We start from the raw sequence: 13,383 nt of genomic DNA on the forward strand, positions 1-13,383 counted from the left end.
CTTACAGCATAAAACATTTCAAATAAAATAGAATACATCAAATACCTTATATATGTATGCTTAATTTTAAAAAGATGTTAAAATTTTGTCATACTTGTTTTTTTTAGAGAAATAAATAGTATCTTTTCCCCCTTCTCCTTCTCTTCCCAGAATGGAAATATGCTTTAAAATTTTACTCAAATGTATCATATTGTGTGTATCTGTGGTAACTTGCTACTATTCTTCAGCATTACGGTTTTTAAAGTAGTCACACTCATACAGACTGAAATATTTAATTGCTTTCAACATTCATTTTATAAATAAATCACAGTTTATCCATTCAGTAGTACAAACTGCTACAGTGAACATTCTGGTTCATGTCTCTTATTCCCACTGAGAAAGGTTTCGCCAAGTGACACCAGAATCATATAGGATATACCCACATTGAATTTTACTTAAATTCCTAAATTGCTTCCCAAAGTGGTTATATGGATACAATGTATAAGACCAATAGATTTTCCCCAATCTGTTAAATGGAAAATGATAGTTTGTTGTTATTTGAATTTGCATTTCTCTGAGTACCAATAGGGTTTAATATCTTTTAATGTTTTTTTCCTTTTTTTTAAATTTGAGATTTTGTGATCTGGCAGTCCCTATTCTTTGTCACCTTCTCTAAGAGTTATTTTCTTCTTGAGTTCTTTATGAGCCAGGGCTCTAATCTTTTATTATTCACAGAAGTGGTAAATGTATTCTCTCAATTTGTAGATTGTTACTTTATTCAGATTTAGTCACACAGGCAATTCTAAATTTTACATGCATTCATCTTAAATTTATTATTAAATGCATTCATCTTCTGTATAGTTTAGGCTCTTCTGGTTTTTAAGTCTTTCCCTACCCTGTTATCATGAAGATATTTTCCCATGTTTTCTTCTAAGATTTTTACAGTTTAACTTTTCACATTTTGGGCTTTAATTTATTTTGCATTTCATTTTTTTTAACAAGGTGAAAGAACCTAATTTTTATTTTCACTGAAAGCAATATCATCTCTGATAATGCCAACCTCCCATATATTCTATTTTCATTGATCTATTCCTTGTCTAATACCGTACAGTTTAAATTACTATAGCTTTATGGTAGGTCTTGGTAAATAGCAAGGCTAGTTCTCCTTTCTTTTTTACAATAATATGCATTCTTTAAGAGGTTCTTTAGGGGTACCTGGGTGGCCCAGTCAGTTAATTGTCCATCTCTCGATTTTGGCTCAGGTTGTGATCTCACAATTGTGAGATCGAGCCCCGTGTTGGGCGCACACCTAGTGTTAGCACTGCTTGGGATTCTCTCCCTCTCTCTCTCTGCCCCTCTCCTGCTTGTGTGTGCTCTCTCTCTCAAAATAAATAAATAAACATTTAAAAAAATAAAAGTGTCTTTAGAAGTAGCGTTTTGTTTAAAGCTAAAATAACGTTTAAAAAAGTACTGTTGTGAGTATTGTGTATAGGTTAAAAATGGGTTTCTGGAGCTAGAATGCCTGCATTAAATCCTGGATGCGCCACTCCCTGTGTGACCAAGAACATGTTATTTATTTTTTTTTATTTAAAAAATTTTTTTTAAATGTTTACTTATTTTTGACAGAGAGAAACAGAGCATGAGCAGGGGAGGGGCAGAGAGAGAGGGAGACACAGAATCCAAGGCAGGCTCCAGGCTCTGATCTGTCAGCACAGAGCCTGACGCGGGGCTCAAACCCACAGATTGTGAGATCATGACCTCAGCTGAAGTCGGACACTCAACCAACTTAGCCACCCAGGCCCCCCTGTTATTTACTTTTTTGATTAAGTTCTACCCATCTGACCAACAGGGATAGAAATAGTACCTATAACCCCTAGATTTGTTGTGAAGACTAAATGAGTTAATACTTGTTAGGTGTTTAAGGCCTTCCACACAGTAGGTACTCAATAACTGTTAGCTATAAGTTTTCCTCATGTTAGGCAGCATTTCCTCTTTTTCCTTATAATCTTTTGTAAACATAAATGATATAAAGAATAGACTGAAGAATTGTTTTAATGCACAGCAGTTTACCAAGAAAAAAATTAGTAACTCAGCATATTAGAAAATAGAGGATAAAAAAAATCAGCTATAATTTTTTCCCTCTCTCATGGATATATGATTTTCTTGATCTACTGAAAATGTATCATACCAAATTATTTCTAGAGCAAAATTACTACCAGAAAAGAATGCAGTATCTTCCTTATAAACGTTTTTTTTTTTTTTTTAAAGAAAGTCATTTCTTATTTCCTTTCTGAGAATGATGAGAATTGAAATAAAGTATTTGTACAAATTGGGAGTTTGCTAATTTGGTAGGCTATTTGTGGAGTCATTACTTCTGGCTGGAGATTTTAAGCTCCATGAAGGTAGAGATTTTATTTTTTTGAACATAAATGTATCTTTAGCAGCTAAAACAATATCTATACCCAGTAAGTATTCGACAAATATTTGTTGAATAATTAAAATATTTCCAGGACTTAGTATAATTGTTGGATAAGCCTAATGATAAAAAATTTAAATCAGGTTATATGAATGATTTCTTTTACTGAGAGGTACACGTTACCTATAGTTAGGATATTTACTAATGTGTCAGACTTTAAATGAAATCTCAGATTTTTTTCCCTTAAAACAACATGTAAACACATGAATATATTTACATGAATATAAATCACAATAAACCAGATATATATTTTTATTTCTTTGCTTTAATTTTCTTTTTCTATGCATATATTGAGAGTTCCGTTGAAATTTGTAAATTAGAATTTTCACAGGGATCACTCACCTTCACTCTCACACCATTGTAAGAATGCAAGGACTCGAGCATTTCCCTGACACAACATATACTCTTCTGTTAGTAAAGGAGCCACTGATGACAAAGTGGCAATTGCGTGCAGTTGTAATTCTTCATACTGTGCTGCAGACCATTCAATTGTTTTGTGTTTCTCAGGTTTTTTAACATAGGTAAACAAAGCCAAGGTAACTTTGCCATCAATTAATAGCTATGAGAAAGGGCAAAAAGTACTTTATTAGAAGCATAATTAAAACAGTTTTATTTAATCTAAGAAAAGTAAAAATTTCCAATATTATGTTTTATTATGATCATTAAAAAATTATTTCCTTCCTAAAGATCCCAGCCTATGTTAAATAGCAAAACAAAAAACAAAAACAAAAACAGCAATTGGCTATGATCCCCTTTATCTGGGATATGCACTCTCTAGCTGACAATTATATAAAGCAAGTATTAATTTTTTCATATATGCTGCTTATATATGTAATTTAGCTTCTGCCTATTATTAAACCACAGTAGCAGAAAATTTGGAGCAAACAAACTGCTGCCATTTCTCTCTTCCCTTCACTTTTTGAAAAAGAAACACTTCACAGACTCAATTGTATACTATAAACAAATCAATTTTATCCAGAATAATGACTATGGCTAACTTTTAAGCACCTGCAATATAACTTATATAAATTTTCTATTCAATGAATTCCACTCAGGTCACAAGCCATATTTATAATTACATGCCTAGAATTTTAAAATGGTACTGAATCCATTATTTCACTAAAACAGAACAAAAATGTATAGCTATTAGAATAGGACAATGTTGACAGTTGACAATTGTCAATGTTATAGCTAATTCTTTTTCTTTTCTTTTCTTTTCTTTTTTCTTTTCTGTTTTTAGAGAGAGTGTGTGCCAGCAGAGGAGAGGGGCAGAGGTGGGGGGAGAGAGAGAGAATCTCAAGCAGACTCCACACTCAGCTCAGAGTCCAACACAGGGCATGATCCCACAACCCTGGGATCATGACCTGAGCTGAAATCAAGAGTTGGACACACAACTGACTGAGCCACCCAGGTGCCCCACGGCTAATTCTGATTGATGCTTATATATGGTTCACAAGATAGCAACACATGATATGCTATATTCTATTCAATTTTCTTTTCATTTGGTATTCTTTTTTATTTAAAAATTTTTTAACATTTATTCATTTTTTGATAGAGACAGAGCATGAGTGGGAGAGGGGCAGAGAGAGAGGGAGACACAGAATCTGAAGCAGGCTCCAGGCTCTGAACTGACAGCACAGAGCCCGACGCAGGGCTCAAACTCACAGACCATGAGATCATGACCTGAGCCAAAGTTGGATGCCCAACTGACTAAGCCACCCAGGCGCCCCTTCATTTGGTATTATTCTATAAAGATTTTTTCAGAATAACATCTATGATTATTTTCTAAATTTTCTACTAGTCCATGTGGAATGAACACAAGATGTAGATGTGAGAAAATAGGAATAAGAACAACAGCTAGTTCTAGCATTACTATAAGTACTAAGTAGATAATGTTTTCTTAATTTTTTCAATGTTTATGTATTTTTGAGAGAGAGAGAGAGAGCGAGCAATTGGGGGAGGTGCAGAGAGAGAGAGGGACACAGGATCCAAAGCAGGCTCCAGGTTCTGAGTTGTCAGCACAGAGCCAGACGTGGGACTGAAACTCATGGACCCTGAGATCATGACCTGAGCCGAAGTGGGGAGCTTAGCAGACTGAGCCACGCAGGTGCCCCTAAGTGGATGTTTTCAAAATACTCCATGAACTTCAAAAAATAGGACATATATTTATCATCATTACTATTAATGGACCACAAACTTACAACATAAAACAAATTAGTTGATTCCACTGCTTACATACTGTATTAAGAATCTCACCACAGTTGTTATGCTATTTGACTCTGTTGTCAATTAAAATTGGTTTATAAATTGTAGTGTACATTTTGTCTCCATAGCTATCATTTTAATAGTTATAGAAGACTCCACTGTACTAATAAAACCATATTTTATGGAATGATTTTCTATTTGGCAATTCAGAAAATACACTTAGTTTCTATAGAGTATATATTTTTGATGTAAATAATAAAGCTATGGGACATCTGGGTGGCTCAGTCAGTTAAGCGTCTGACTTCAGCTCAGGTCATGATCTCATGGCTGGTGGGTTCAAGCCCCATGTCAGGTTCTGTGCTGACAGCTCAGAGCATGGAGTCTGCTTTGGATTCTGTGTCTACCTCTCTCTCTGCCCCTCCCCCATTTGTGCTCTGTCACTCTTTCTCTCAAAAATAAAACACTAAAAAATTAAAAAAAAAAAGCCATAACTTTAAAGACAATTTTTCTTTCTCTGGGCTTTTTTAGTGTGTGTGTATGTTTTTCAAAGTTGTAATACCGAAATATCCTGAGCTCCTTTAACCCTCATAATAATTCCATGAGGTAGGTGTTATACCCATTTTGAAATTAAGATATCTGGGATTTTTAGAAACTAGACAGCCTATGTGGGATCACGTTGCTAGAAAATGGCAGCAATGCATTCTGCCTGACTAAAGCCTTAGTCATAATATGATCAGAGACAGACTATTAGGCTGGATGGGCCTATATGGATTTTCTTTAATTTTTTTTCTTATTCAAGAGATCTAAATACATAAATAAATCAGTAAGGTTCTCCTGCTTTTATTTGGCTTATGTGGTTTAAATTTAGGTAAATTCACTGTTTTTTTTTTTTTTAATTTTTTTTTTCAACGTTTATTCATTTTTGGGACAGAGAGAGACAGAGCATGAACGGGCGAGGGGCAGAGAGAGAGAGAGACACAGAATCGGAAACAGGCTCCAGGCTCTGAGCCATCAGCCCAGAGCCCGATGCGGGGCTCGAACTCACGGACCGCGAGATCGTGACCTGGCTGAAGTCGGATGCTTAACCGACTGCGCCACCCAGGCGCCCCTAAATTCACTGTTTATTAAACAGGTAATCAAAAGAAACTTTGCAAAGATGAAATTCTGCCCAATAAAAGTTACTTTCTATAGTAAACCTATGTGTTGATGAAAGATTTGCAGTCATGAGTTTTAAAAAGTTACACTACAAAGTGAGGCAATTTTAGCTTTGTTTTGATTGTTTTTCTTTTTACCTGTATAGTAGGTAAATCTTTACATAAGATCACAATTATATTGAATAGCAGTTTCTTCAACTCAAAATCTTCATAGGAATTAGAAAGCTTAAGACCTTTTACCAAAGGATTTTGACTTTTAACTGTTAGGAGAAAAAAAAAGAAAATAACAGCTAAAATAATGTATAAAACTCATCAGGATAATTATAGGTTGAAAGCTTTATAGTTTTTACCTTCATTAAAAGTTGCAAATAGTATCAAATCCCTGGTAAAGCCACATTCCTAATAATAAATACACAGAAGGATGATTTAATTAGATGGAAGTTACAGATGTCTATATTTACTTAATATTTAACTATCTTTATCAGATTCCCTTTGTCATTTATTTGACTTCATAAACGACTCACAACAGAAAGGGATGAAAGCAAGAAATGTGAAGCCAGATAAACTTGTAATTTATTTAATATAAACTTCCTTCTGTTGGTTCTAGGAAATATTTTTAGGTTACTCTATATTTTATAGGATGCTATTTAAAATTTGGTAAGAACCCAAAATGTATTAAGACTATAAATTACTCGTGTAATTTATTATTTATACCCTTAAGTGACAAAATGAGGGAGAAAGATGTTATTTTCGACAGCTTTTCTTCTTAAACAACCCTGCTTGCCACCTTTACCCCAATCAATCTCATTATGTCAAAGGTTTGGTCAAAAGATAACATAACATTTCCTAGTTAACATTAAAAGCCCTGAAGAATAAACAGAATTGCAAACATTTCAGCATGAGGTAGCTCATTACTGACAGAGATATCCTAATTGGACTTTGTAATTAGGGCGAGTTTACAGGGACAAACCCTGGGCTTTAGAGCTTGCAGCATTTCATTTGTACTGCTTTAGGATCCATATAGTTTCTTTAAAAAAAACTTTTTTTTAATGTTTATTTTTGACAGAGAAAGAGACAGAGTACGAGCCGGGGAGGAGCAGAGAGAGAGGGAGACACAGAATCTGGAGTGAAGTCCAGGCTCTGAGCTGTAAGCACAGAGCCTGATATGGGGCTCGAATTCACAAGCTGTGAGATCATGACCTGAGTCGAAGTCGAAGTCGGATGCTTAACCGACTGAGCCACCCAGATGCCCCCCTATAGTTTGTTTAAATGTGAAGATGTTATATGACTCATAAAATGCACCTGGATGTTTGCAAAGATGCTAATGAGAACTTATTAACTAACCAGGGGCTTCCAGAGAAACATACAGGTCTACCCATACATTGCAGCCTTGAGTAGGAAGCTATGGAGGATTGTTGCCCCATTTGCACATTATAAATTCCATGACTGTTCTTTGTTGGGATCATTTGATAACCATTGATATGAGACTGAGGCCTTCGCTCCCAAATTTCCTTTAAGTACAACTTAGAAAGTATGTGGCTGATATGCGAATGTCATTGCCAAAGATCTCTACTCTGGGGTGTCAATCATTCAGTAAGGCTCAGCTTCTGGGATGGCAGAGTAGCTCCTATAAAAAACCTTTCTTCAGGTAACAATCATAAACCCTGACCAAAATATAAAAACAATGGTTTTGTGACCAAAACCAACAGATGCTGGAAGGGACTCAGAACTTTGAAGAAAGAAATGGATTTCCCATTTTTTAAAAAATGCAAACTGCATGGGTTTCCCTTTTTTAAAAAAATGGCTTTTAGACTGAGGCGAGGCCCTAGTCTACACCTTGTATGGATGATACAACTCAGAGTAAAGCTGTAATCTTAGTGGTTTGAAGACTCAGAGGGCAGAGGTTATCTCAGGGCAACTGCTACTACTGGAATGTGAAAAGAGAAATCCCACATAAAGGAGAGAGCCACAGAAAGGGAACCTCAACTTCTGTGTATAAACTCCCAAATCTCTGGCTAATGCCTGAATCATGCCAGGACAGGGAATTCTCAAGCATCCCAAGTGAGGCCAAAAGAAATGAACTCAGATTTGACCTGTCATCCACCATAGGGATGAGTAGCCAAACTAAATGCCTATTAATACAAAAAAAGTATATACTTGTCAGAGGAGTACACCAGAATCCATGGTATAGATGCTCATAATAAACCAAAAGACAGGAACTCTCAGCAGAGAAATATAAACTATAAAAAAGGAAACAAAAATTTTTACAAAATCCCAAAAATGTAACATCTGAAATAAAAATGTACTGGATGGAATTAATAACAGAATGAAGAGGATAGAAAAAAAAAAGTCAGTGAATTTACATATATAGACCAATACAAATTATTGAATTTGAAGAATAGAAAAATTATTGAAAAAAGTGAACAGAGCCTCATGACAAACAACATGTAATCTGAATTACAGAAGAAGAGGAGAGAGAGAGGGGCTGAAAAAATACTTGAATAATGGCCCAAAATTCTCCCAATTTAGTAAAATTAAATACTCAGGAAGCTCTATGAATGAACCTTAAGCAGGATAAACAAACACAAAGAAAACCACATTTTGGCACATCATAGTGAAACTTTTGAAGACCAAATATAGAATGAAAATCTTGAAAAACAGCCAGAAAGAAATGTGATACACTGTCCATATGGAAACAAGTTGAAATAATAAATATTTCTTATCAGAAACAATGGAAACCAGAAGATGCTAAAAGATAAAAATGTTGAACTTAAGAATTCTATATTCTGTGAACACAGACCTCAATAATTAAGCTGAATTAAGGATATTCTCAGATAAAAGAAACTAAGGGAATTTACTGCCAGCAGCCAGCAGATCTCCATCACAAGAAATGGCAAAGGAAATTCTTTAGGTGAAAGAGAAATGATGCCAGATATAAACTCATATTATCAGAAAGCAAAGTAACGTATCATAAATGGTAAATATGTAAGTAAATTATAAAATATTAAGAGAATCTCAAGTTTCCAAAAGGTTGCAAAGAAGAACTGGCAGAGTGCAAGGGTATCGGTGACCATAATGACATTACAATATACCTGGGCATCACAACAAAGTTCATAACTATTACAACATAGTTTAGGACTCCTTCCCACCATACCAACTACTTCCACAATTAAAATTAATGCAATTTGATTCATACTTACAATCATTGGTGCTCCAGGATTTTGAGCTATAATTGTAGTGATTACTAATATATCATTTCTAAGCTGACGATCATAATGACTAAAACCTCTCATAAACAGATTTTTAAATACTTCCTTCAAAGTCCTAGAAAGCAAAATCGTATCTTTAAAACATATTTTTGTAAATGCTACTTAAGTGTCTACCAACAAAAGCCCCATTTTTATTTTTATTTTTTAATGCTTATTTATTTTTGAGAGATAGAACACAATCAGGGGAAGGGCAGAGAGAGGAAGACAGCAGATCCAAAGTGGGCTATGCATTGTTAGCACAGAGCCTGATGCAGTGCTCAAACTTACAAACCCCAAGATCATGACCTGAGCTGAAGTCTGAGGCTTAACAGACTAAGCCACCCAGGCACCTCCCCCATTTTCATATTATACTATTCATTTCAAAGTATTTGTAATCTTTTCTACATTTCCAAATCTGCCTCTACATAGGATTCAAATCTCTATCACATAAGAATCCATCAATCCAAATCTATACAAGGTGGGTACAGTGCTCTAAAATAAAGATTAATTCATACCATTTTCCTTTGTAAACTACTTAAAGGCTTTTCTTTGTCGTTAATATTAAAAAGTCCTATACCTCCTTACCAAGGCTAACCAAGCCTTTCATGTTATGGTCCCTGCTAATTACCTTCATCTCTCCCTATTTTACTATTTTCTGCTCTCGATATATTGAATTTCTTTCAGTTTTTTGTTTTTGTTTTTTAATGTTGCTAGGTTCTATTTTCACTTCTGTTCCCCTGTCTAGGATGCAAAACTCTTCTCTGTTGCCAATTCACATTTATCATTCAGATACCAAATTAAGGTTCATCAGGAAGTATTTATTAACTCTCTAAATCTACATCAGATTTCCTGTACAATGGGCATTTGTTGCTTTGCCTTCTAGCACTCATTTGTCCTTCTTCTTCTTTCTCTTCTTTCTTTCCTCTTTCTTCTCTTTCTTTTGTTCTCCTTTCTTCTTCCTCCTCCTTCTTCTTCTTCTCATTATTATTATTACTATTGAAAGATTTTATTTTTTAAAGTAATCTCTACACCCAATGTGGGGCTTGAACTCACAACCATGAGATCAAGAGTCTCATGATGTACTGAATGACCCAGCCAGGTGCCCCTCACTTGCCCTTCTTATGATAACACTACCCTTATTTTTATTTGGGCATTTACTCTTTCCCCATTTTTGGTCTTGCAAAGATGCCTTCAGCTTCCTTTTAGCCAGAACATTTCTTTGTCACTAGTAATTCATTCTGGAATGGCATATAGCCAATCCAGACTACGCAGGGCCTACAGGGACTCAATTCGAAATATTTTCTTTGGACTTTCAGAATAGCAAGTCTTTTCTGCTTCATTTGGGGTTGTGATGATATGAACGTACACTTCCTAGGTCTCACTATGTGGATCTTAGGAATAAAGATAACACACTGGAAGACTGCAAAGGGATGACGAGGGCCCAACTCCTTTTATTTGCTGAGCCTTGACTACAACTGCCCACGAAACAAGTTTTATCCTTGACTTTGTAGTTACATAAGCCCATAAATATCCTAAATGGTTTAAATCTGTTGGTCTGGGTGTGCTGATTCACTCTTTTCTAAAGAACATGTAGCACCTTGTGATAATGTCTTTCATAACATTTAGTTGCTATTGACTTGTCCATCTCCTAACATCTTACAAATTCCATGAAAGCAGAGACCATGTCTGCATTGCTTTCATTTGCATTTCTATGGCCTAGTAGTGAAGTTGGCACAGAGAAGACAATTACTTGATGAATAAATAAGTAACTTAAAGGCTCACTTATATTTCTTGTTAATGCTTATTGCAACATCTGGAAGACAGTAAGTACTCAAAAATAAGTTTAGTGAATGAACAAATGAAGTAGTTCTTTTAAATGTATAATTTTACTTTATACTTATTCAGAGACATAACTTAGTTTTAATTAATCTACTTTAAAAGCTTTCCAAATAGAAAAAAAAATGGCTTGATGTGCAGATGCATTTATACCACAGCATAAAAGTGATGTCCTGAAACATAGCCATTACATGACTCAAAAGCCTAATTAAACACATATTCAAACAAGGATGTTAGTGATGTCACTGGCTATCATTTTAAGGTTAAAAAGCATTCCTATCTAACTACATACTTACAGCAAACATTCCAAGTTACTAAGCTGTTGTATGATTTCTTCCTTTGAAGATTTTTCCAATAAGTTCCAAAGTATTTCTGATGAACGAAACAGAAGCTGTCCAGAGGGATCTGGGTCATTGAGGTGGGCACAGATTCCACTGGCTGCTTGGGCTTTCATCATTAAAGTACAATTAACTTCTTAAAATAAATTTAAAAGTTATTTATGTTGTATAGTCTTGACATTGTTAAATAAAAACAAAAATAGTTGAGAATGAAGTATTTAAATTTAATAATATACAAACCAGAAGTTGAAAGATGTTGCAGAGCTTTAAGTACCCAAAGCTTCTCAACAAGTTGATTTTCAAGTAAGGCCAATGACTGGACCATTTTTTTTGCCAATCCTCCAACTTCAGCCATCTTAATCTTGTATGATGAACTTGCTTGCTGGTAACCTAAAAACAATTAGTTAAAAAATATGTACAGTTATTTCACATAGTAATCATATATGTTCAGACAAAGGAATGAGTAATTTATTATTATAAACAGCAGCAATAACAACTTAAAAAGTGTATGGCATTTTAAAATGGTATAGCACAAGGACAGGCAAACTTTTTCTGTAAAAGGCCAAGTAATAAGTATTTTAGGTTTTGCAAGTTATAAGGTTTCTGTCTCAAATACTCAACTCTGCTACCATAGCACAAAAACAAGCATAAGTAATACAGAAAATAAATGGATGTAGCTGTGTTCCAATAAACCTTTATTGACAGTGGGCTGATTTTAGCTTTGGGGTCCATAGTTTGCTGGTCCCTGGTGTAAAATTTGAAATAGGACCGCAGATCCGAGGGGGCACATCTTGAATTCTAAAAAGGAGCAAAATATTTATTTGTCCATAGATATGCCTCCCCACAAAGAAAAGTGGTATGATTACAAATACGAAATGTTTTCACTATTTAAGTCAATGCATTACTTCAGTTGCTTTCAAGGAAAAATGATGATGTGACATGACAATGACATAAGTGAAAATATAATGCTGTTTTGATAAATGCTAGTGAATAAAATGGTATTTTAGGAAAGTGTGATTCTTGGCAATGCATAAGAATTTCCTTCTGCCTTAATTCCTATGAGAAACATTACCTCCTCTTTGACATAATTGCACAGGTGCCTGCCTGACTACATTCAATGAGAAACATTAAATAAACATTAGAGGGTACTTGCTCACTTGATGCAGCTATTTCCTCTCTTGGTGCTGTGAATTATCTAGCTTCCTGACTTCTTCACTTTTGAAACCAATGAAGTTCTTTGACTTTGCCATAGTTCTGAGAGGTCTGTCAGTTTGTGTTATCTTTCTGAATCTCATCTTTGGCAATGGACAAGGCCCTGTTCATTTCTGGGATGGGCTCTCTATGGTATACCCTAGTTACTTACTTTAGGAATTTAAAAAGTATGGAGAAGAAAAAAAAAAAAGAGTATGGAGACAAAAGCAAAAATTGCCTGTAATTTCACTATCAAGAGATAGCAACATTAAGATTTTGGTATATTTCTTGCTAATATTTTTAATGTATGCATTTAATTTTAACAATATACTTATATGTGGAATTTTATATTCGATTGCAGCCACTAAACATTTTTTAAGATTCTCCCCATTCTGTAAAATATTTTCCCAAATCATGATTTTTAATTCCATACTGATCTATCATATGGATGGACCAAAATGTACTTTTAAACTCCCTATATCTTTTTCTATTGAGTTCTGTTTCTATGGAAGCATATAGTAATATTAAGGCTCATGGACTGGATTCCTGTCTCCAGGGCTGTCTCTTAAATTGTTCTACTGAGGACTTTTCTCTGTGGTTCCAGATGTCCAGCCATGTCTACCACTAAAAACCAACTGTGTGACAGTGAGAGCATTGCCTAGGGCTCCTAAATTTTGGAGCCTGATTAAATTAAGGTCAGCCTCACCACACTTTAACTACTCTGTTTTATCTTAGACATCATTTGTCACTCTTTCTTTCTGTCTTAAAGGGTGCCTGTCTCTTGCCAAGGTTAACCCTATCCCTGTGCTCTTAATTCCATCCTCTTCATGCTTTCTTTGGGACTTTCACCCTCCCATTTTCGAGTTACTAGCTTCTTGTTGTGTCTACAAACCTCATTTTCCCCTCTCCTATAAACAAATAAAAAGCAGTAAACCCAAATATCCCTCTTTGATCTT

The 13,383-nt window shown here is 34.9% G+C and overlaps 1 protein-coding gene and 1 long non-coding RNA gene across 9 annotated transcripts in view; one reads left to right on the plus strand and one right to left on the minus strand.

The window, feature by feature from the left end:
* The window catches only part of LOC128314798 (uncharacterized), a 129,391-nt gene that overhangs the window by 27,202 nt on the left and 88,806 nt on the right, over positions 1-13,383 (plus strand). The gene's annotated exons all lie outside the window — the stretch shown is intronic.
* CFAP69 (cilia and flagella associated protein 69) overlaps positions 1-13,383 on the minus strand; it is a 61,480-nt gene that overhangs the window by 26,155 nt on the left and 21,942 nt on the right. For 3 of the 4 annotated variants that reach the window (XM_027071843.2, XM_053218479.1, XM_027071847.2), the window contains 6 exons: positions 11,477-11,626; positions 11,195-11,372; positions 9,015-9,138; positions 6,165-6,213; positions 5,953-6,074; positions 2,798-3,014 (listed from right to left, as the gene is read on the minus strand). In XM_027071843.2, coding sequence (XP_026927644.2) covers positions 2,798-3,014; positions 5,953-6,074; positions 6,165-6,213; positions 9,015-9,138; positions 11,195-11,372; positions 11,477-11,626 — 840 coding nt within the window. The remainder of the gene's footprint in view (positions 1-2,797; positions 3,015-5,952; positions 6,075-6,164; positions 6,214-9,014; positions 9,139-11,194; positions 11,373-11,476; positions 11,627-13,383) is intronic. The other variant, XM_027071845.2, reaches the window with a different exon arrangement.

Source organism: Acinonyx jubatus, chromosome A2 (assembly GCF_027475565.1).
Source record: "Acinonyx jubatus isolate Ajub_Pintada_27869175 chromosome A2, VMU_Ajub_asm_v1.0, whole genome shotgun sequence".
NCBI classification, from domain to species: domain Eukaryota; kingdom Metazoa; phylum Chordata; class Mammalia; order Carnivora; family Felidae; genus Acinonyx; species Acinonyx jubatus.